The sequence below is a fragment of the Uranotaenia lowii genome, chromosome 3 (genome assembly GCF_029784155.1).
Source record: "Uranotaenia lowii strain MFRU-FL chromosome 3, ASM2978415v1, whole genome shotgun sequence".
Taxonomy (NCBI): domain Eukaryota; kingdom Metazoa; phylum Arthropoda; class Insecta; order Diptera; family Culicidae; genus Uranotaenia; species Uranotaenia lowii.
The window spans coordinates 265,052,968-265,077,910 of NC_073693.1; the positions used below are offsets into that span (position 1 = coordinate 265,052,968).

General features: G+C 37.0%; 1 protein-coding gene across 5 annotated transcripts in view; it reads right to left on the reverse strand.

Moving 5' to 3' along the window:
• LOC129751826 (chitin synthase chs-2) overlaps nucleotides 1–24,943 on the reverse strand; it is a 145,308-nt gene that overhangs the window by 15,091 nt on the left and 105,274 nt on the right. For 2 of the 5 annotated variants that reach the window (XM_055747561.1, XM_055747557.1), the window contains 5 exons: nucleotides 4,112–4,641; nucleotides 2,825–4,039; nucleotides 2,499–2,761; nucleotides 2,110–2,437; nucleotides 377–1,701 (listed from right to left, as the gene is read on the reverse strand). In XM_055747561.1, the coding sequence (XP_055603536.1) occupies nucleotides 377–1,701; nucleotides 2,110–2,437; nucleotides 2,499–2,761; nucleotides 2,825–4,039; nucleotides 4,112–4,641 (3,661 nt within the window). Of the gene's footprint in view, nucleotides 1–134; nucleotides 312–376; nucleotides 1,702–2,109; nucleotides 2,438–2,498; nucleotides 2,762–2,824; nucleotides 4,040–4,111; nucleotides 4,642–24,166; nucleotides 24,625–24,943 lie in introns of those variants that run through there. The other 3 variants (XM_055747556.1, XM_055747560.1, XM_055747555.1) reach the window with 3 other exon arrangements.

The following is a 24,943-nucleotide window of genomic DNA, read 5'->3' on the forward strand; positions in this document are numbered from 1 at the left end:
GTAGGAGACATCCGGAGGTGGCTCTGATCGCTGGATTGATTGTTGTCGGTGAAAGAAAAGTCCTTGGAGTGATCGTCAAGTTGGGTAGAAACTTCATCAAAGCCAAACCATTCCGGATGTCTCCCGTTGGTTACCTCTTGAGTGGCTTCGTCGTAGGTGATATTAGTTTTGACACCCAGCGGCCATTTGACGTGGATGTTGTCCTTGTTCAACTGAAGCAAAAACACAATCAACACAAAGAGAGCATTGATCATGATGAATCCGAATACGGATGAATCACGGAGCTCCTTTAGATCGTGCGCAATACGTGCCTGTTGATGGAACGAGAAGTTAAAAATAGTTGCTCAATCTTCAGTGATTTCTGAGTGTTTCATACCTGTTCTTCCTTGTTCTGATCGATGGGGTACAAATACTGGTCGATAAGATCCTTCCAGAACTGAATTTCGGTGCTAGAGATGAAATCAACCTCTCCTTTGCGAAGATCCGGATCCTCAATCCAATACGGGTTGGTCAGGAAATCGCGTTCGTTCCGTTGCAGTGTGGAAGTTTCCGACTCGGACTGCTCCTCTTCGTCTTCGGTGTCCTCCGCTACCGAGCCCAGATGGTGGTCCTTCGAACCGGCTGATGCCGTCCGTTTACGTGTGTGGTGTCCATGAGGATCGATGTGCTTTTCCAAGTTTTCGATTTTCTTCGTGATAGCTGTCAACGCATCGCCAATGTGAATCAGTTGAGCCTTTTCGTCGGTCGTTTTTCCATGAGTACACAAAAGACACCGGAACAGCCCTGCAATCGAGACCTCGATCGACCCTTCTTCATCAGCGTTTGATCCAGCGCCGCCTTGTAAGAATCCAAGCAGAGATTTCTGCTTCACACGTTTGGCCGCTTCTTCGGCTTCCTTTTTCTCTTGTTCCATTTCCTTTTTAGTCTTCTTGGCAACTACTTCACGAGTTCCCCAGGAGACGACGTTCAAGTTGATGATCGAGTACAAGATCAACAGCAAGTACATAGATGGAATGGACAAAAGGTAAATCAACCCGGAAGCTATACACCAAAACTCTTGCGGATGGAGACATGCTGCTATAAAGAATGACCCCGTCATTGCTATCAAGAAAATGGCCGAAGGGCTTCCGATGCCGTCCTCGCCTAACTGTAACGCTGTACCGACTATTACCGCCATCATAATCAAAGCATAAACCGTTGATAATATCTGTGCTAGAAGTAACTGTATGTTTGATTTACACGTAAAACAGACTAACATGAACAGTAAAATCGGTATAATATTGTAGTAAAACGAGGTCCAGTTGTCAATCTTGAAGGCCGCCACGAACGCTCCCACCAACATAAGGAAAATCGTACCGGGACCCAGGATCGTACCACCCATCAACATCATCTGGTAGAAGATATACAACAGCGAGATATTATCGTTAATCTTGATCGTACGTTTGTAATCCATAAGCAGATCCATGATGTTGGCAATAGTGGATGGCACCCAGCGACGACGTTGGTTGTAGAACTCGTTGAAACCTTCGGGACAGTGAGTGTAGGCATCGGATGCAGCTGAGTATTCGACACGGTAACCTCGTTGAAGCAGCAGGGTACACAACCAACGATCTTCTCCCTGATCGTACTGCACGTAGTGCCGAGCCTCATCCGAACGGGTCGTATATTTCCGCATAACGTTATCGTCCATCAAACCCTTGGCTGTGAAGGTAGATAAAAAGTGAAAATTTTAAGAATGAGTTCACGCGGAGGAAGTCTGTCTCTTTTACATTTCAATGGGATATAATGGTAGCATTTTTAGGATAGCACGTTACTTGCTAGCTAAGTCTTCCTTAAAAATGATGCTTGTGGCATCTTAAGTATGCCTATGGCTCTCTCAGCTATAATGTAGAGTATGCCTTACGCGGTATGGAAGACAATCACTCAATATCTACGATTTCAGAAATCGCAAGAGCCAAAAATATGGGTCACAGGCGTCAGTTTGACATACTTTGTATGCTCTTGTCACTGATACCTTCTTCAATAGCTGTGAGAATCATAGGCGTAAATACTTGAAATGCCACACTTTATTCAAATTTACCCTGCCTTTTGGCCTTTGAATAAACTCACCTCTGAACAGCGAGAAGCACCCGGGGCTACAAAGTACGCATCCAATCATGTGTTCGGTGGCCTTCTGCAGCCAATGGCCGATAGCGTACTCGAACTTCTGATACCACACCATCGGACCGGATCCAATTGGATGGATACGTCCACAGGCGGCTCCCAGATTCTTGTTCTTTTTCATCAAATCTACCAGCAGCGTAACGGCACTCGGATTGAAATCGATATCTCCGTCCAGAGTCAGTAGGTAGGTGTTCTCGGCCATCACGTCCTTACGGTCCACGGAAATCGGAAGCTCCATCAGACGATGTCCCAGCAGGTAGTACATGTACATAACCTTGAAGAAAATTTGAAACGTTAGGAAGGTGTGTTGAAGACAAAGCGAATCTCGGAAATACCTGAGACCATCGCTTACGATGCCGAATACGATCCTTATCCTTGAGATGGGCAATCAGTTTCGTTTTACCGGGTAACGTCCAAACCAGTCGTCCGCCATATGGTGTCGGGTATTTCTTCGGTGGCCGCAGCCGAATGTTGGTTTGATGCACTTCCGAGGCCGCTTCGTCAATGGTGTCAACCAAAATCTTCACGAACCTATTGCACTGGATGTCCTCGTCACTGTGATCGGAAATTTCGAACGCGTCATCGAAGAAGATGTGAGCTGTTGATGAAAAAATAACAGTCATTCATGTTCTTTTTACAATTTTTTTTTTACTAAACGTACTTTCGAACTCATAATAGTCAGGATCCACGATTCTCAAGTACTTTTGGGCCACTCGCCGAGCGCACTGGTCTTCATCCATCCGAATGATCGATTTAAGGAACACCATCATCTCTTCCTTGGTTTCGTGCCATAGGGTTGCACAGGCGTAGATTCTTGTAATGTGATCCGAAGACTTAACACTAGGGCGAGGCAGTGCTGATCCATCGGTGTGAACGGAAATGGTTTCATAGTATTCGTCACCCTTCTCTTTTTCGATCTCAGCCAGATCTTCGGTCTTGACATCGGCTTGATCATCGCGCCTCCTGTTCATGGCCATAGATTGATCAATCAGCAGTGCGTTGTACATGGGCGTTACGAAAAGTTTCTCGGTATTGGCGAGACGTTCGCATTTTGGTGTCCAAATGTGCAAGGTGATCCAGGTTTGTGAAAGCAGCCACAGTAACCAGGCCCATGCCATTTGCCGGGAAGCAAAGTCGCTGAGCCGGAACACCGGAGGACTCTCAAAGAACAGGTAGTCCGGAATCGATCCGTGGAAGAAACACGGGTCGTCATTTCGAATTCCGCAAGCCGCAATCAACAGTGAAATTGTCACCGGGATCGTTAGATTAACCGGGAAGGCATAACTGAACCCTTGGATAAGAATTTTACAAGCGAACTTTCCAAAGATGTAGCACAGGTATGCTCCAAGAATTTGAATGATCAAAACATAGGTAACGGTGTTGTAGGAAGCGTCAATATCAATGGTATCTCCAGCTTGAGAGGCTTCCACCAAATCGGGAAGTGCCGAGCTAAAGGCTACCGCAACTTCTTCAACAACAATTTTGTGAGGTCCAAAACCGGCTCCAAACAGCGAGAAAAGGTTAGAAACTTCATCACCTCGTGTGAACATAACTACCACAACGAAGCAGAAGAATAGGATGATTTTCCAAAGTGATAGGAACATGTAAGTGAAGTAACGCGTCTGCTTCAGATCTTCCTTAACCCTGCCCATGGATCTAATGAATCCAAAAGGACTCTGAGGTGAAACGTAGTTCTCCCACCAACCACAAGACGTGAGCAAAGCCGTCACCGGGATCAGCCATAGGACCGGTCTATTCTCCAACAACGGCCACACAACAAATCCAGTAATCTGTGCCGCTATGGCTGCCAAATCAACTATCGTCTTTACGGCTCGTTTACCTTCCTTATTTGTTCGCGAAAAGAGCCCAAGCATACCTGAAAAATAGAACAAGAATAGATTAAAAATTCAATAAACCAATTAATCTAATGTCATTCCGCGCTACTAACCCGGTATCACACACAAGCAATTGGTCAACATGGCCCCTTTCACCGAGTCGATTTCCGGGAGGATCACAAAGAACATCAACCCCAACCCAATGGTGTGGAACGATTCCATCAAAAACACAAGCAAAAATGCCATCTTCTGCGGCTTCTTCATCGATTTGAAGAAACATATCCTAGTGGATCGAATGAACGCTCCAATCTCTGGCACCGCAAAGGCAATCATCAGGGCCCACATCCACGCTATCCGTTCCTCTTCCGGTAACGATACCACAAACTGCTTGTCCCGAGCCAGATCCCGATTGCAATAGGTTATCTTCCGGTCCCGCCGGAGCTGGGCCGACATGAACAGGACACAACCCTTGGCCACCACCCCACCCGCTAGGACTATCACGAAGGTTAGCAGGTAGGCGAAGATTTTGAGGATCTTTATCGTCAGCTCCAGACAGGCCTGGTCCGCCATCGATCCAGTGTCCTCCTTGATCGGAGGGTCCCGGAAGACGTCCCATCCTTTGGTTTCCTGGACCGTTCGTTGGCTGAAATTGAAAGAAAATAGGGAAAATAAATAAGTTGCATGTTGATGGAAAATGTTGCTCCCCAATGAATTTGTCAGCAAGTATTGATGATTCAATGCTTAATTGTTTTGAAAATTATGATATAACGATAGTAATAGAAAATCAGAGAATCACAATACAGATCTTAACTTTAATAATATCAATAATTAACAATCTAGATTGGAAAATACACAATTTAAACCTTTACCAGTACTACCTCATTCCGCTTCACATAACTACAGGTTTAAGGAGTGTAATCGGAAAAATTGTATTCAAAATAACTTTTGAATGCATGAATGCAAATTGATGAAATTTTCAGCGAAGCTACCTAGTGTTATGTTCACATGTGCAAATTATGTGATGTTTTTCAAGTGCCTTTCGAGATAGCGTCCAATGAAGAAGTTTTTCGACTTTAATTTTTTGGAACACGTGAACCATCTATAATACATACTTTTGACCACCCTTTCTTCAAATCAAGGCTATTTTTGATAACGTTCTCTATTTCCTGAAACTTGATCTTCATAATAACTAAAAAAAAATTTGGTCGATGTTATAACGAATTTAGCCGATTGTGCTCCTTCGGCACAAAAACAACACATTTGAATTTTTATAACACCATCACAATTTTTTCGTAATGGCAGGATTCCAGATTCAACTATAACAGAGTATAAACTTGCTGGGACCTATCGAACTGCTTTGCAGGGAAAACAGTCGCATTTAAAGGTAGTTTTTTTTTGTATATTTATCCATTCATCGTGTCAATCGTTATGAAACACTGAGTGATTTGCAGTTTCCAAAGACCGTTTGCCTCCTCAAGTACTAGACATCAAATTTTTCAATTTCTCCTCCTTGCAAATCTCCGTAAAATACAGGCAAGACTTGTCAACGGAAAGTGTCTGGCTGGAAATCTGCCAGGTGACCGCTAGAGAGTTCGTTTTGCTGTCCATTACGATTTTTTTTTCAAAATATCTCCTCATTAGCAGTCTAAATATTTTGGGCATGATTCGACCACGGTATCTTGTTTATTTTACCGGTGGGCAGCTTTTCTTCCTTTTAGAAATAAAGTTACGCCTGTTTATTACTTCCTCTTTTGATATTTTCGGATTGAGCTTGATAAAAACTTCTCAAATTCCTTAACTTCATGGGATCGATCACCTCCACTTTTATCCAAAGTTTAGCTCACTTTTTTATCCTCTAGGACTGTTTATGTGAACTTTTGTCGAATAGTTGATTTCTTGCTGTTTTCGGGCCTTCCACTGGAACTTTCCTGGATGTTTCTCGATCCTGCCCAAAAATTTTGTGTCAATGAACATAAGTTGTGAGCGATATTTCAAAATCCACTTGATAGATTGTCACCAAATGTAGTTTCACTGAAAATTTCACTAACAATTGCCATCCATGCATTCAAAAGTTATTCAGAAAAAAAAGTGTTGCGTTTTTTTCGAATACACTTCTTAAAATAAACCTACTTTCATTCAACCGAATTTCGAAAAAAATGGAAATTCGCACACTAAAAATAGCTTTTTAAATATATGTACAGTTCCGGTCATAATTGTATAGAAATTGGAAGCACGCACACTGTCACTTCGATTTTGAACTTCCATAACTTTTTACTCTGATGATATTTTTTTTATCAAGAGAGCAACTATCAAACTATTATATCACAAAATTGAAGCTAGCTAAAATGTAGCCTGAGATACAGTTATTCTACGAAAATCAGACTTTTTGGACGTTTACCATTCAAACTGCAATATTTCAGAAACTACGCTACGCTTTTTAATTGAAATTTTGCAGAGTAAGCATGTCTGAAATGTTTGAAAAGTTCTATCGATGGGATCAAAATTTTCTATAGAATTTCGGACGAATGTTTCCATAGGTAAATCATATTTTATGTTCAACAACCAGTAAATCTATTTCAATCAATAACTCAGAACAATATCGTGAGATTCTAATTTTAAAACACAAATGGATCATTTATTCCATTTTTTTTTTTCAAATTAAATTTTTTCCAATAACTTCTGCCATGCTAACATTATATTTCAACAATCACTCTGAAAAATTTCAATAAAAAGTGTAGCGTAGTTTCTGAGATATTGAGGTTTGAATGGTTAAAGTCCAAAAAGTCCTATTTTCGAGGAATAACTGTATCTCACGAAGTTTAGAAACCCAGCAAACATGAAATCGTAAAAGAAATGATAACTTAAGTCGTTTAGAATGATGTTGCAATCTCAATTCCAACTGCATAGTGAAAAGATCTTATAAAATGTCGTCTGAAGTCAGTTCAAATCGGATATGATAGAAAGTCCGCCATGTTTGCAAATTTTAAATGATATTGCTCCCGCGCAGGTTTCAAGTGAGAAAATCATCGTCATGTTTTCTCTGCAAACAGCAGTGCATCCAGATGGCTAAAAATCAGATGGGAATTGAATTATATTGACCAATGCCTTCTCTAGCATTCATCTGATAGGTACGAATAAGGTGTCAGATAACGCACGGTTATATTTTCAGTCATTAATCTTCTAGTCAAATAATGTTTATAAAAAGGACATTTCCCTCTGTTGCTGACTTTGATACACAAATCAATCATTCATTTCGTGTCTATACTTATTATTTTAAACACTATGCAATTGGTTGATTGTTGGGCGAAAACATGATATGTTTTTTTTCGTAAAACGTTTAGCTTTTCATAAGGTGTTTCGCAACATCTAAGATAAATATTGTCATTTGAATGAATTTTAACATACTTACAAGTACTGTACCATACAAAGTGCGATAACACAAGACAACAAAATTCAAATTTTTCCGAGGTGCCAAAAACGTGATTTTTAATATTAAAGTTTTTTTGCAATAATCAAGTTTCCCGAATATCGCAATTTATTTTGACTTTGAGGTTATAGACATTTTATTTATTTTTCCACGCTCTGTTAAAATGGAATTCTAGTGAAATTTCAAACCAAAATGAATTCTAGATATTTTTCAAAGTATAAGTTAAAACGCTTTGCAGTCTTCAACTACAAATTAAAAAATAATAAAGGTATCAAGGTATCAATGATTGATTTATTTTTGCTAGAAGATTTTAATCCAACAGAGTGTCAAGTTATTGAGTTCAAGGTTGGAATGGCGACAAGCAAGCACTGAATTTCTTTTGAGGTTTGAACGGATCTGTACGAATTTTCTGTAAAAACCAAGAAATCAGGCTTATTTTAAAAAATCAGGAAAAAAAACGAGGCTACTAGGTTATCAGGATTAACCTTAAAAAATCAGGCAAATCCTGAAAAATCAGGCACATTGGCATCTCTTCTTGGAAGGAAAAAATTTTGGTTCTCTCAAAACCTTCATTGAAATAGAATTTTTATTAACATTTTTTTATTTGTAATATCCTCGATTTAATTGCTGTTGTCCAAATCGATTTATACTCATGTGCGTATCTCTAGGAGAACTAATTTTGGTTAAATGAATTTTTAAGATTCAACAGTCCAACATCCTTCGATTGGATTTCAACGAAATACAAAAATCTTATTTTTTCAACTTGTCCTTTTAAGAAATTTCCCGAATTTTACCAAAGTTTCTCAGCATATAATTCAAAATATATAATTTAGTTACAAGTAAAAGAACTGGCACTTAAATCCTAACATCTTCGGCTTAAAGCGTAAATTTGAGATTTCTTTTTCTCACATTGAAGGTGAATAAATTTTTCATCAATTATTTGAATTTAATTTTTGAGTGAGAATGATAGTATGTAGTGTTGACATTTGTGTATAATTGATCAACAAAAGGGTAAAAACTAATTGTTTTAGAAGAATTTTATCGACGGTTTTAGACCCGATTTAAACATTTAAAAAATTTCAATTTCTATGAATCTCTATGATTAATTCCAAACAATTTTTTGTTTATGTTTTATCACAATCTGTATAAAATAGTTTTACTGTTACAATAATTATTCTATAGTAAATTTGCCAGAATATTTTCAGCACGTATCCGGACCTTTTATGTAAAAGTTTATGTAAAAACCTGGCAAAATCCAGGCATAGATTGACAACCAAAAATTCCGACAAAATCCGGGCAAATTTTATCAATACCCAGAAATTGTAAATAAATTAATCAACTTTTTTTTGGCGAATTTTCGAATAACTAAAACGTTTTTACCAGTGTCCATAGTGTCGAGCTACTGTGGCATTCGCTCCTCTTCAGTGGACACTTAAATTATATTTTAAAAGATAAATTTAAAACTTAATTACCAATTTTAAAATCTTAAAATTTATTGGCCTCCGCCTATTTACACGAGTCCCTTTGTCTGTTTACTACATTATCATCAACTTTAAGTTCAATGTAAAAAGTCTCAGCAGTTATTCTAGCAATATAGCCTGGTATTCTTTCTAATATTTTATCTAATATTCTAATCAAATAGATGACCAGTTTCTATACTGTGTTGTGTTAGTCCTGTTCTCATTTGTTTTGTTGATACATTTGTTTTATGTTATTTTAATCGCCTTTCTAGGAATTGACTAGTTTCATCTATGTATGTCTTGAAGCGAATTGAAATCCAGATAGCGTCCTTTTTCGTCCTTCTGGACTTCAATGCTTTAATCTATTTTCCCATAAAAAAAAAACAAATATTGATATTTGTTAATTTAAGATCGATCGTAATGTGAGGAAACGCAAATTTATCAATTTTTAACGGGTCGTTTACTTTTGAATATTAATTTTTTTTATTTTCCTAGTGCTGAAATTGAGACAAACGGTTAAGCTCCAGATAGCATCACGATAAGCGTTATCACAAAAAGTTATGGCGGTAACTAGTATTGAGTGATATTCCCAATCTTTGAATTTGAATTTGAAACTGATTTAACACTAGAAAGACCGCACCAGTCAAAATGACTGGTTGGACACTTTGTTTGTTGAATATCTTTTAAACACTACGCTTTAAAAATTCGCAAAAAATACGACTTTTCATGAATTTTGAATCTCTACAAAACTGTGTATTTTTTATTTCACTAGCTCTTTTAATCTCTTTTAACCCTCATCCGCATTTGATTTCATTACCCTAATCAGCACTAGGAGTGTCAATTTGACACCACAAGCTCAAATCGTTATAACTTTTGACGTGTTCAACCGATTTGAACATAACTTATATCAATAGAAACCTTGTAATGTCAGTAAAATATGTTTAGAACATTATATATAGCTAAAGTTACTAGTTTTCTCGTTATTCAGCATGAAAGAAAAAAAATCCGAAAAAACATACCTCACGAAAACTGCTGTAGTTCATATATTACACGTCAAAAAAATATTTGCCTTAAGCATATGAAAGCTGAAGTAAATGCCTACATCATGAAGACAAGAAATGTTTTTTAAAAGTTTTTTTAATGAAGTGGTCACAAAAAGTTATAAAAAGTGGTCTAAAAAACCTACTTTTCATTCGATTGCTAGTAAATACTGTTTGAGCGATGGAAGAGTTTTGAAAAAATATGAATACAAAATCAATTAAAATTCCAACATTCGCTGCCTTTAGATTTTTGATGCAACAAAAATTGAATTTACTGGAATTTTCCAAAGTTCACTACTTTGCACGATTTTTTTACAAATTGAAATTTCATCTGTTTTTGTGGTCCACCGTCAGGTTGTACCCGGATTTTCAGTGCTTTTACTTTGTTTGGACCAATCAAAAGTATATTAATTGGAAAGCACATTTAATCTACATTCATCATTATTTATTTATTTTTTTTTTTTTCATCTACGCATCATTATTTCGTCTGTCGGCTTCGCTCTCTGCCCGAATCACCACCCACCGTACCTACTCGGAGAGCAAACAAACACGTTTTGCTGGACAAGCTGCTTGTAGTTCTAGAAATTCAGGAATGATTTTACGTTTGTAATTCTCATATTTTTGTGAAATCTCACAGCGAGAATTGTTGCACCTCACTAGAATGTAGATTAAATGTGCTTTCCAATGAATATACTCTTGATTGGTCCAAACAAAGTAAAAGCACTGAAAGTCCGGGTACAACCTGACGGTACCCACAAAAACAGATGAAATTTCAATTTGTAAAAAAATCGCGCAAAGTAGTGAACTTTGGAAAATTCCAGCAAATTCAATTTTTGGTGCATCAAAAATCTAAAGACAGCAAAATGTTGAAATTTTAATTGATTTTGTAGTCATATTTTTTCAAAACTCTACCATCGCTAAAACAGTATTTACTAGCAATCGAATGAAAAGTAGGTTTTTTAGACCACTTTTTTTTTAACTTTTTGTGACCATTTCAGTTAAAAAAATTTAAAAAAATATTTCTTGTCTTCATGATGTAGGCATTAACTTCAGCTTTCTTACGCAAGTTAAAGTTTCACGGATGTGATAACCTTTTTAAAAAAACCGAACTTATCTACTTGCTAGTCTAACACGAACTGATTTATTCAAAATTATTTAATGCAATTGCAGTTCACACTCAAGCTGCTTCTGCCAAAAAGGTGCCAGGTTACATGATGGTTCCCATCGACTCGAAATGATATGCTCAGCAACTTCGCCGTCCTCGTGCAGCCACGCTTTTTCCAATAACCAACGTCAGCAACCTATCGATGTCGCCTATCGGCTAGCTCCGTTGCTAACTCGCATAAGGCAAATATTTATTTGAACGTGTAACATATGAACTACAAAAGTTTTCGTGAGGCATGTTTTATCAGATTTTTTTTCTTTCATGCTGAATAACGAGAAAACTTGTAACTTTAGCTGTATATAATGTTCTAAACATATTTTACTGACATTACAAGGTTTCTATTGATATAAGTTTTATAGGAGTTTCATAATAATTCAAACGACTTAAATAGATTTTACTTTTGTTGTGTCAAAATGACACCGAAAGTCGGAAAAGGGAGTTTTTTTGTCCAGGCTTCCAGGGTTCGTCCATAAAAAAAAGTAAAGATGCAATATTGAAGAACTTTTGAATTCATTTAGGGCCCCCAAAGAAATTTTTGTATTTTGAAGCTTCTGAAAAAAGTTACAAGCTTTCAAACTTGCAATGGTGTCAAAATGACACCCTAATGCGGATGAGGGTTAATAAGCGAGAAAAATTTCGCCATGGACACTCGGACCGTGACCAGTCAAAATGACTGGTAAAATTCACATCCCTATAACTCAAACAAGGTAAATTTTTTTCGCTTGCTTTTGGTTTCATTTGCAATCTACATTCAATACAATGAGCCCGAAGTGATTTGTGGTGGGCAGAAGTTTTTTTTTTTTTTTTGTTTCGATTATAGTCGTTTTACCATCTTTATGGCATTCGCGACTTTATCAACATTACAGTTGGCGGATCGTTATTGAAAAACTTATCCGGTACAACTGTGTTCGATGTTTACTCTTGGGCTCGAACTCGCGGACATCGGCTCAGGAGACAACAGACTTGCCAACTGAGCTATATCACAAGCCCGGTGGGCAGAAGTGTGTCATTCGTAATGAAATTATTGATTTCCGATGCGAAGTCATGAAAATTTGTAGAAAAAGTTCTCGGATTAACCGCTGTGTGGCGCTCCAAGCACTTTACTCCCAATTTTTTTAGTCCGTTTTGTTGCTTAATCAAACTTTCTGTCAAAATTCGGCAAAATTTCATCAAGATTTGTAAAAGTTATGTTAGATTTAATACTGTCCATTCGAGTAATTGAGTAGTTTTAGGTGATAAATATGTTTTATACTAAACTGGAATGAGTAAAATTATTATGAATTGTGTACTCATTTATTCAAATTTGAAGACATCAGCTATAAAACTGAATAATTTAAATGATATTTCAACATGAGTGCACGGAATATTTTTTATATGTTGGTTATCCACCATGGGTGCACGGATTCACCGCAGTTTCTGCCCAAGTATGTATTCACATGCATTCTTAGATTATTAGGTTCGACAAATTTCCAATGCAAGTTCACTTATAGGTATTCCGGCACCCGTGTTTATACCTGGCCAGCTGGCAACTGATTGAACATTCTTATTGTAAGAGGAAACACATCTCACCTGTCGGCAACTTATGGGGTTTGAACCCGAGTGCTTTCTTGCCTATACCGGGAATCGAATCCAGTATGCCTGGCATACCTAGACCAGACTCGCACCAGCCTGTCTAATAGACCACATCGGAGCTGGGGATTTTTTTTTATTATCTGACGGGTTTGCGCCGGGGGTCTTCAGATTTTCCCCAAAATTGAAAATTTGGTTCATTTTTGCGACTTAAAAACACATGTATTTTTTCAGATTTCTAACATTTTTATTTTTTGAGTTAGCTTCGGTTAGATTTTTTTGTAAATAAAAAATAACCATTTTTCAAAGCTACATAACTCTGTTGTTTCTCAACGGAAATTATAAAATAGCACATCAAAATGCATTGAAATTTTATCAGCTTTCCAAATAGAATAGTTGAAAAAAATTAAATAAAAACCTTCAACATGAAAAGTTGTAAATAAACTTTAAATGGCGTCTAAAAGTACCGTCTGCACCACCGAATATTTTGCAAAAAATACCATTGTATAGCTCGATTCATGATGCAACTTTCATCTGAAGACACCAAAGTGGGCCATTAACACCTTGAAGAGTTATGAAAGAAATAATGACAATAAATCTCTTTTTTTGCATCAAAAACAAACAATGGTCGAACAACTGCACTCACATATGGAGATAGCAAGCACTTCTAACAACATGGAAACAAAAGAACTTATCAAAGCTGGTAAAAACACTATTTTTTTCGTCCTTTTCAGACTGCCCTTACTCGCATAACAGTCCCATATGAATTTTCGTCATTTTACGTCAACATAAGGCTTCAACATAAAAGACTAAAAGAAGAGGTTTTGTTCTAGAAATTTCGAAAAAAAATATCAATTCGTGAAATATACCTGAATAACAGTCCCATATGTGAAATACCATGGATTTGGTTACTTTTCAATGTTTCTTTCGGCGAAATAGTCTTTGGTTCATTGCTTTGAATCATTTAAACATTTTTTTAACTCACTTGATGTCGAATGATGCACACTAGTTTTCGAAGGCAGGTCTGACTTTCTTAGGAATGACTTCCTGAGCGAAACACTATCGGATGCAATCAAAAATCGTAAAAAAATTCAACTTACAATGTGGAATTCATGATATTTTTTGCAAAAGTATGTTTCTTTTTCTGACAATTTCATTAAGAAGTTCAAAAATGATCAAATTTAAGTCTTTGAAAGTAGCTTGGTGAGAAAAATATATTTTGTATGGGACTGTTATGCTAGAAGATTCGAAAAAGGTTTCAAATTTGGTCGATTAACAGTGCCATAATGAATAAAAATGGTGCTCTCGACCTTACCAATAACCCAATTTCGAAAATTTCTAGCCTAACGATTTATTATGACAACCTAGAAACGATTTTCGTTTATGCTGAAAGTGGTGGTCACAATTGAAAAATATATTCTAAAACAGAAAAAGCTGATTGTCTCGCTTGCTTATTTTTGTATATGGGACTGTTATGAAAGAAGGGTAGATTGTTGCAGCTTAACTGACTTCATGTTATATCCAAAAATCTAATAACGTATTCGTTTATACCCAGTTTTGCACCAGGTCACAACAAGTTATGCACTGTCATTTTTAGAAGTTTATGCGCGAAGTTTTGCATCCGTAATTCCCCAGATTTGATTTAAAATGGACGGTGGAACACTGAAGATTCGTGTGTGTGAGCGATCGAGGTAGCAAAACACTGACGACGAATTATGTTCGTTCTAGTATGGTAAACCTGTGTTCGAAGAAGGCAACGGGGCTCTCCAGCCTGTGCTGTCAGGAAAGTATAGTAATTCATCTTCCGATTCGTCCAGTGACTGCCGTTTAATTTGTAGCTCGCATCATCTTGACTGTCGACTGAATGTAAACGGAAATGCATCAACTAACCGAGGACGTTGCCGCTCAACCGAGGACGTTGCCGATCATTTACCTGTTGGATTCCCGGGACGCACCGAAATGAGCACAATGGAGGCCCCCGAGCCCTTCGTCACAGTCGCGCAGTTTCCAGCCAGCGGCAACAGTCGTCCCGGCCCTGTGTTCGAAGAAGGCAACGGGGCTCTCCAGCCTGTGCTGTCAGGCAAGTACCAATTTTTAAATTATGATGCGTTAAGTGATCGCCCCTCGCCTTGCAGAATCCGCCTCGATCAAGGAAACTTTGCTGACGGTGTACGCCTCTACTATCAGAACGTTCGTGGGTTAAAATCGAAAATCTCTGAATGTTTCGTCTCCACATCAGAGCTCGGTTATGACATCTACGCTTTCACCGAAACCTGGCTTGACGCAACAGTACCATCCAGTCAACTTTTCTGTCCGGATTACACCGTGTTTCGATGCGATAGAAATGGCTCTAATAGCTGTCGTAGTCGGGGCGGGGGAGTGCTCATTGCCGTGTCAAGTAAGTTTAGCTCGTCCATAGTCACTTTTTGTAATAGCAGTAGTATAGAAAATTTATGGGCAAAAGTTTCCTATGAACAAAGTTCATTTTTAATCGGTTTATCGTATATCCCACCTGAAAGAAGTCAGGATAGCTCAGTGTTAAATTTGCATGTTGAGACTTTATCAGAAGCAAGATTGAAAGAGCCGTCATGCGGTATTATTTTTCTTGGTGATTTTAATCAACCACAATTATTGTGGGTTCCAAGTCATAGCAACAAATTGGTGGTCGATTCTGCATCAGTACTCAATATGGCTAGTGCTACTTTTTTGGACGGCACTGTATTGAATGACCTTCATCAACGGAATGGTGTACAAAACCTTCAAAATCGGACGTTGGATTTGGTTTTCACGGACGAATCAATCTTGAACAGCCCAGTTATTGAAGCAAGTGATGCCGTTGTAAAAATTGACGTGTACCATCCTCCGCTTGAGTTCATCATTTCATTCCCGAATCCAGTCGCTTTTGTAGAGGCTTTCGACCCATCTGCACGTGACTTCCGTAGGGCCGATTTCGATCTCATGAACATAGTTCTATCTGAAGTGGACTGGACAAATCTTCAACGATGTACTAGTGTGGATGTAGCCGTGAATTCATTCTGCGCAATATTGGACGATGTGTTTGACAAATCAGTGCCCATGGCTCGCCCTCCACTTAGACCTCCTTGGACCAATTCTCGTTTAAAACGATTGAAACAGCTGCGCTCGAAATTTCTACGAACATTTAGTAATTCTAGATGCCCATACATTAAAATGAAACTTAACTATGCTACCAGACAATATCGAATCTACAACCGATTATGCTATAGCCGTTATGTAAATCGTACTCAAAGTGAGCTTCGTCGGAACCCGAAAAAGTTTTGGAATTTCGTGAACAACAAACGGAAGGAATCCGGTCTACCTGCGGAGGTACGCTTAGATGACAGAGTTGCTAAATCACCTGCTGACAAATGTGCTCTTTTTGCAAAGCATTTTTCCAGTGTATTTTCAAATCAATCGCCAACTGGAGATCAAATTAGCGCAGCTGTCACACGATTGCCCACCGATGTTTTAAATCTCGACGTGTTTGTTGTTACCGAGGAAATGGTTTTCGAGGCTATAAAAAAAATTGAAGTACTCTACCTCAGCTGGACAGGATGGAATTCCTGCGTGTGTGTTAAAAAAGTGTTGCACTTTACTTGTAAAGCCCCTTACTTGTATTTTCAATAAGTCCTTACAACAACAGCAGTTTCCTGCCTCCTGGAAAAGATCCTTCATGAGCCCAATCTTTAAGAAAGGTGATAAGCAAGAGGTGCGCAATTATCGAGGTGTCACATCGCTAGCTGCCTGCTCGAAGGTCTTAGAGAGAATTGTCAACGATGTAATGTTTTCAGCTTGCCGGAACTGGATTTCGGACAATCAACACGGTTTTTTCCCGAAACGCTCGGTTACATCAAATCTGGCAGTATTTACATCATTCTGCATATCCAATATGGATTGTGGCAAACAAGTCGACGCAATTTATACGGACATCACTGCGGCATTTGATTCAGTTAATCACTTGATTTTACTTTCAAAATTGAAACGCCTGGGATTATCTGAGAGATTATGCGCCTGGATCAGAAGCTACTTAACTAATCGTCGTCTCGCTGTAAAAATCGGATCTTCTGAATCTCCCGATTTCATTCCGACTTCAGGGGTACCACAAGGAAGTAATTTGGGCCCTTTATTGTTCACCCTGTTCTGTAATGATATTAACATGCTGCTTGTTGGATGCGGAGTACTCATGTACGCGGACGATTTGAAATTTTTTTTGGTCATTAACAGCTTGGCAGATTGTCAGATATTACAGCGATTCCTCGATACGGTTGTAAATTGGTGTGCTGATAACTTACTGGCCTTAAGCGTCTCTAAGTGCTGTATAATAACATTTGGGCGCAAGAAACTTCCATTTTTGTACAACTACAATATCCAGGGCGAATTCCTACATCGTGTTGATCAAATTAAGGACCTTGGCGTTGTTTTGGATAGTCATATGACATTTAAGCGTCACTACTGTGCTACACTTGAAAAGGCTAACCGAATGCTGGGATTTGTCATACGTCTGAGTAAAGAATTTACAGATCCTATTTGCCTACGAGCTCTGTATTGTTGCCTGGTCCGTTCAATACTAGAATCTGCAAATCTTGTGTGGTGGCCATTTGAAGCTACATGGGTAGCGCGTTTTGAAGCGGTTCAACGGAAATTCGTTCGTTATGCTCTGCGTGATCTACCGTGGGATAATCCTCGAAACCTGCCACCTTATGCACAACGTTGCGCTTTGCTTGGCCTTCACACGCTGTCGGATCGCCATTCCATCGGTCAATCACTATTTGTAGCGAAAATTCTCAGAAACGAAATCGACTGTTCTTGGATACTCTCCCGCTGTTACATTTATGCCCCAGAAAGAGCTCTGCGAAACCGTGACTGGCTTTCACTGGAATCGAGAAATACACGCTATGGCAGCAACGACCCCTTACGTTCCGCAAAAATTAGCTTCTTACGCCATTATGCTCTCTTTGACTTTAATGTCTCAACTGCAACATTTAAACGCTTGATCGAATCTAACATAAGTGACCAGTTAAGAAGCTAGAAATCTCAAAATGTAAGTTTAGATAGACCTAGATTTAAGTAAACCATTAAGACGCTTACGTCAGATGGTCTTTTTTTATAAACAATAAACAATAAACAACAATAAAACCTCAAAACTGGGCGAATGTAGAAAACGAATATGGTAAAAGTATCATATTTTCATCATTTTACAGCCTGGGCTGGCCATACTGAGCTCTTCGATTATTTCTTCAACATTTGTGCCACTTTCTCATACTTTTTTGATCAATGGGAAAGAATTTTGATGTCCAGTGCTTAGCTCCCTATATAAAAACTATGTAAAGCACGTCTATATTTAATTTTTTTAATCACATTTTTGTGATCCCAAACACAGGAACTGAACCTTCTACTATTGGCATTGATTATGCTTCACAATGATCTTTGATCGAAAAATTAATAAGTTACATAGTATATGACCAGGTTGTAAAAGCAACGTTCCCATTATTAGTTATATCACTTAAGGGGGGGGTAGGGTCTAACACTTTAAAAAAATCGATTTTTTTATTTTTTTATTTTCTTATTGTAAAACATTTCAAGAATGTTGTGTCAAATTTTCAAGTCAATTGAAGCAAAACTGTAGAAGTTATAGGCATTTATCTCCCCCTATCTAATACTGCAAGAAAGCAAGAGCAGAAACTTCAAACGCGTTTTTCTCGAAAGCACATTTTTAAAGTCCGTGGACATCGTCATTTGAAAACGTCTTATCCGATTCTTTTCAAATTTGGAACATATTTTCTACATATGAAATACCAGACCCCAACGTTTTCCTTTTTTGTTTTTTTTTACTTTGAGGAGATTTTACAGGTGAAAAATGGCGGATTTTTTCGTGAAAAATCGTACTTTTTACTTCAAACAGCCACAAAAATTTCATAAAATTTTTTTTAAGTTAAATAAAAACGTTGGGGTCCAGAAAAATATCTATTAAAAATATTTTGCTTTGATTTTTTGACTTCAGATGATTCTGTGCTGAGATACAGTGTCCACCGCAAATCCTGTTTTCTAAAAGGCATCTTCGAAAGTGTTCCGTCACCGGCTCATTTTTCAATATTTTTCTACGAAAAAATTACTAAATGTTCTTTTAACAATGCTTTGTATAATGCAAAAAATTTGAATACATTTGTTTGAACGATAGCTCTAGAAAAAAAATCGTGAAAATGGTGTTTTTTTATACCCGTTAGACCCTACCCCCCCCTTAAACAATACGATACTCAGAACTTTGGTTAAAATTTTAAGTCAGTTTTGCTGCAAACACTCTACAAAGCACGAAAAAGTAGTGTTTTTAACCTGCTTTGGTAAGTTATTTTGTTTCCATGTTGTTAGAAGTGCTTGCTATCTCCATATGTGAGTGCAGTTGTTCGACCATTGTTTGTTTTCGATGCAAAAAAAGAGATTTATTGTCATTATTTCTTTCATAACTCTTCAAGGTGTTAATGGCCCACTTTGGTGTCTTCAGATGAAAGTTGCATCATGAATCGAGCTATACAATGGTATTTTTTGCAAAATATTCGGTGGTGCAGACGGTACTTTTAGACGCCATTTAAAGTTTATTTACAACTTTTCATGTTGAAGGTCATTATTTAATTTTTTTCAACTATTCTATTTGGAAAGCTGATAAAATTTCAATGCATTTTGATGTGCTATTTTACATTTTCCGTTGAGAAACAACAGAGTTATGTAGCTTTGAAAAATGGTTATTTTTTATTTACAAAAAAATCCAACCGAAGCTAACTCAAAAAATAAAAATGTTAGAAATCTGAAAAAAATACATGTGTTTTTAAGTCGCAAAAATGAACCAAATTTTCAATTTTGGGGAAAATCTGAAGACCCCCGGCGCAAATTGTCAGATAATAAAAAAAAATCCCCAGCTAAGATATTTCAACATGGGTGCACGGATTGGCTCTTATCTCGCCGTTGAAAATTATATAGAAATAAATAGTTTTCAACTTGCTTCAGAACACAAAATATTTTTGAGTTAGATATGATAGGTATTTGAAATGCAATATTGGTCAATCGAAAAACTTTTAAGAAAAAACAAATCAACGTGTACATTTGACAATGTTGATTCATTATTTTTATTTTCACTGTTTTCCGTCGCACGACATAACTTGATGCATATAATTCCTAAAATTCACTCGGTCCATGGTAACCGTTTTCCAATTTCTTGGATGTTGATCAGATCTTACCAGATAAATATACGATTGTAAAAACCTGTTTTTTAATGATAAATAAATAAATTTATTATTTCAAGATATAATTAAAATATTTCTTTTCCAGGAATGAAAAAATGGAACTTAAAATAAAAATCGTTATTTAAATCATTATGTCTCAACATGAAAGACGTGGTTTCGACTTTGGTTTAGTTAAGATTTGTAAAAATGCTTTTTAAAAATTTGCAAAAAGTCCAATATTTGATTAAAACGCAGTGAATCCGTGCAACCATAGTGAAAAACCATGTATATAACAAAATTTTTCATTTGAATCTATAAATTACTATTCTTTACCTTCAGCATGCAAAAAAATTGATTTTGGATGAATGGCGGTAAATCCGTGCACCCATGGTGAATTGCTCTGCTCATAGAAAAAGGATGCTTCAAAACCTACAATATCAGGTATAATTTATAGGCAACGTGTTGAAAAATTTCAGTGCAATGGATGCTGGAAAATATCTACTAAAACAAAACTGAAGTGAAACTGTGCACCCATGGTCAATACCCATAGCCATCTAACATGATTTTATAATTAAATTGATAATGTGTTTTAATTTTTTGATAGTTATTTGAAATATTCATTTTATGACATACACGCATTCGTCAACTATGCCACAATGAGGTGATTCCGTGCACCCATGGTAAAAAAATATTTCCATTTTATAACAAAAATGATATCAAATAAGTAACAAAATAATTCCAAATGAAAAAAGTTAAAAATATTAGGATATAAAAAAGTTTCCTTTACCAGTCATTTTGACTGGTCACGGTCCGAATAGGTATATTCAATTTGCCGGTCCTTCTAGTGTTAATAAAATAACCTCCAATGTTTTCACAATCAGATAAACATAAGATAATGGATTCAGATGGATTCATAAATTGATAAAAATATAAATTCATTTAATTCCAGATAATTATTAAAATTTCAGGTAATTTGACGCTTTCAGACTGCTGACAGGATTTGCCAGCCGTTTTTTTTAAATTAAAAAAAATGAATATTGTTCAAGCAATTTTGTTTTAATTGGATATTTGCTGTAACTAGCTTAAAATAATTTTGAAAAATTTTCACAGTTTTTGATGAGATTGTTAAGTTTATCAGTTCAATTTAATAATATTAGGGTCAAAATTAAAAGAACAAGACACTTTAAATATATTTTTTTTAAGATTTCAAATAGAATATTTTCAAAAAAAAATGTGTGAGGGGAGGGGTCACCGACCAATTATTTCAATTTTTTTTAGGAACCTGAAAAAGCTCTACTTTCTGCACGTGCAAACACTAGAGTTACTGATTTTTTTTCTTTAAGTTCTTCTACGAAACACACCATGCCCTCCCATAATTCGTTAAAAAAAAGCAAAATTAAGAACTGTTCTAGAAAAAAAGGTCACATTCTTTTGTGTATAACTTTGTTATGCATTTGCATTATATGCAATCATAAATATTCGCAATCTAAAAAATATCAGTTTCAGTCCTTAAGGTTGATGCTGAAATAGTTGGTACCGTAAAACGGGGTAACATTGATCACTGGGGTAACTTTGATCAATATGAAATTTTCCAGATAATCACCAATAACTAAGTCAAAAGTTAAAATATCTCAAAACTTTTTTCGACGATTGTTGAGATAAAAATCCCAATCCAACTGTCATCGTCGTCGCTTTGCGTAGGCATATTTTTCTATATGTTGTTGACTTAAATACGCATCATATGCTTTTTTTATTTAACTAGCCTAGAAAAATGTTCTTACATAATTGAATAAGCACCCGCAAATTGCATCCGTGAGAGACCTAAAGTATATAACAAAAATATGCTCATACGCTTATGATTTGAAATTTGTCATGTTCTTTCACGTGAAAAGGGAATTTTTGATGAAACATAAATAAGTCACACAAACGCAACCAATTTGCGAATCATAGCTTGTGGGGAATCGTGGGCCACATTTTGTGGGTTATCTGGGCCACCTATGTTTTGGTTTTTTTTATACACATTCAGAACTTAAAATACGTTTTTTCTATCTGCAAACTTTTCTTATGCAAAATGAAAAGTTATGAAAAATATTTTGTCCATTTTTTCCAATACGATAGAGATGAACATAAATCCTATATGAGGACTTTTGCCGAAACGTTCGCGAGCCAGGAATTAGGAACTATTCTATCATAAACAACTCTTTTTTTATTTCTTCATCTGACATTGATTAAAAATATCTAAATGAATTATGAAATTTCAGTTTTGGGTCAACTCATAAGCTTTGCACGTTATCTAAGCAATTTGGATTTGGTGGCCCACGTTTCCCCACAGTTTTTCAAAATCCAAAAAAGAATCTTTTTTTTTATACTATTCAGAACTCAGGAAATTAATGTAAAAGCGGAATGATACCTTAAAAATGTAGAAAACCTTTACATTTATTTTTTTCTTTTCATCTTTCGTATTAAAGAATTTATGAAGCAAAGAAAAAAGTGGCTCAAGATACCCCACTCTCCCCTAATGTTTAAAAATTTAGCCCCTTATGCAGCACCATTGTTCATCTTTCGATGTTTATTATTGTTCGGCCTTTAGGCCATTAAGACCACGATGTTGTTTTTTTGGACCGCGAAGAAATCTAAACCAAGAAAAACAGAAATTCAGAAGATATTTTGTATCCTTTATGATCAAGAAAACTCGTTAAAAACGTCAAAATAGAGACTGATTAATGTTACCCCAAAGCATTAAATTCTAAACAGAAACGGAATCGATTTTTAAATCAAATTTGAAGTAGTCTAATAAATTTCTGCAACTATGTTTTGCGTTCATAGGAGTCCAGTATTGGTTTTTTAAATATGAAACATGCCACATTCCTCTTAACAGAAAAAAACCAAAAATATTGAAAATAATGATCAATCTTACCGGTAATTTACTTTTCAATCTTTGCCCGTTTGTCAGGCAATTTAAAATTGAAAATTGAAAATGAAAAAGAATTTGAAAAACTATCTTGATTCACGAAAAGTTAATCGTAGATTAGAAAACTTTAAACTTTACCTTAAACAATACATTCTACTACATTCACTGAAAATTTCATTGATTTTCATTCATGTTATCAGAAGTTATTCACTTATTTAGCAAAGTGTTTTATTTTTGTTCGAGTACAGTCCATAAGAAACATTCCACTCCAGAGATATGGTGTTCCGCAAACATTGATTATAGTTCTATTTTAGGTATGTCTTTTCAATATTTCTATAACTGATCAAAGTTTTATCAAGCTGTTAGATATCTGGTTAGTATTGTACAATTTCTGTTTTGCTGGTAATTTGTTTTCTATGAAACTTGATTGGATATTCCTTAAAAAAAGTCATAAATAACATTTGATGGATGTTATGATATTTTTCTTTATACTCCCGGTGTACAAGCTTTTGCTGTGTTACATTTCTGTGCGGTAATACATATTTTGCATCATCAATTTTCGCATTTCTTCAATGCACCACAAAGCTCACTTTTTCTTCGTCACTTTCGTTGTCTTTGGTCGTTCACCTGTTTTTGCACTGCACTCTGTGATGTGATGAGGAAATCACATTTTTGTTAAATTGCTACCCATTTTCACCAGTTTCGCGCATGGTACAAGAATTTTACGAGCCCTCTTAGCTACTAAATATGTTAGCAAGAGTCGGTGCCTGTGCATAGTTTGATTTAGTTATAAACACATTATTAACACCGGCACACTGATTGCTTTTGCGAGCTTCACGATTTCATCCACTTTAGACTAGACTAGACGATCAGTGTTTTGAAACGTATCCCTCAAACAAAAATGCACATTTACAAACCCTCCGCGTTGATCAAATGAAGCCAAGAAAAGTGTTAGGAAACGATCGAAACTTCTGCAACACTTTAAACCCATTACAGCACCGCCGTATTGGATTTGTTAGATTTGGTTTTCGATGTATGCGCAAATCAGAGCGAGTTAAATTTTTAATACAGTAAATCGTTCGCCAAATCGAGAGTGAAAGTAGCCGTTAGTCCATAACCTTGCACACCCTTGAAGGTTTTGAATTTCAGCTGGATCGGAATACTGCTAGTCTTTACCCTCTGGGGCGCGTACTTAGGCCTTAACCCTGTCTCGAAGCGTTATCAGACGCGCGCATCATGCATAGGTACGCCTCAACAACAATGGAATGGCTGTGCGCAAGTGGGTTTTTGCGTTCGTTAATGAACCGTACAAAAAAGTTCATGGGGCGTTGCATATTAGTATAACACACGTTCTGAATAATTACATCAGATATTCGTCTTCGTCGTCGTCGTTGGCGACCCGGCAGTAGTAGTGACTCTTGTAGCTGACATAGTTGCCCTCCCGACTGTTGTTGGGGGCGCCTGGACCCTGGCGATTTCTGGGCAGCGGGGGCGGAGGCGGAGGCGGCGGCAAAGGCACGTCTATATCGAAACTATCCAGCTCATCGACATCTCCTCCTCGCGGGTCGAAATCGATATCCTCGTCGTTCTCCGTCGATATCTCCGGACTAAGGTTAGCTGGACTGACTCTTCGATACATTTTTGACCAGCTTCACAAACATCACTTGAGCACTTATCCTTTTTATTTTCACTCTTCTATGCACTTTTCATCGCTCTTTTCCTTCAACACTTTTAACTATCCCAACCAACGTCCCTTCAGGACCAATATTCCTACACCTCTTTTCACACGCGTTCACGCAAAAGTTCGAACGCTACCGGAGCGTTTCTTAAAACAAACTAAACTCCTTGGGCCGATAATTCGCGCAACTGACCATCCTCGGCGGCGGTCAGCAAATTGGAAAGAAATTATTTAGTTCGATACGGTTGGGCCACCACGCATCGGACGCCTCTTAACTCAAATACACATACCCTTACCACCTGTTTGAAGGGGCTTAGCAAAAAATAAATCAACAACAACAAATCACCGAACCCATCCATCGGTGAGTATTTTTCTCACCATCCTAAGTCCCAAACACCTCTTCACTAGCTAATCCAACTTTGTTAGCAGGAGGGTAGAGTTTGAATTGATTTTTTACTTACTT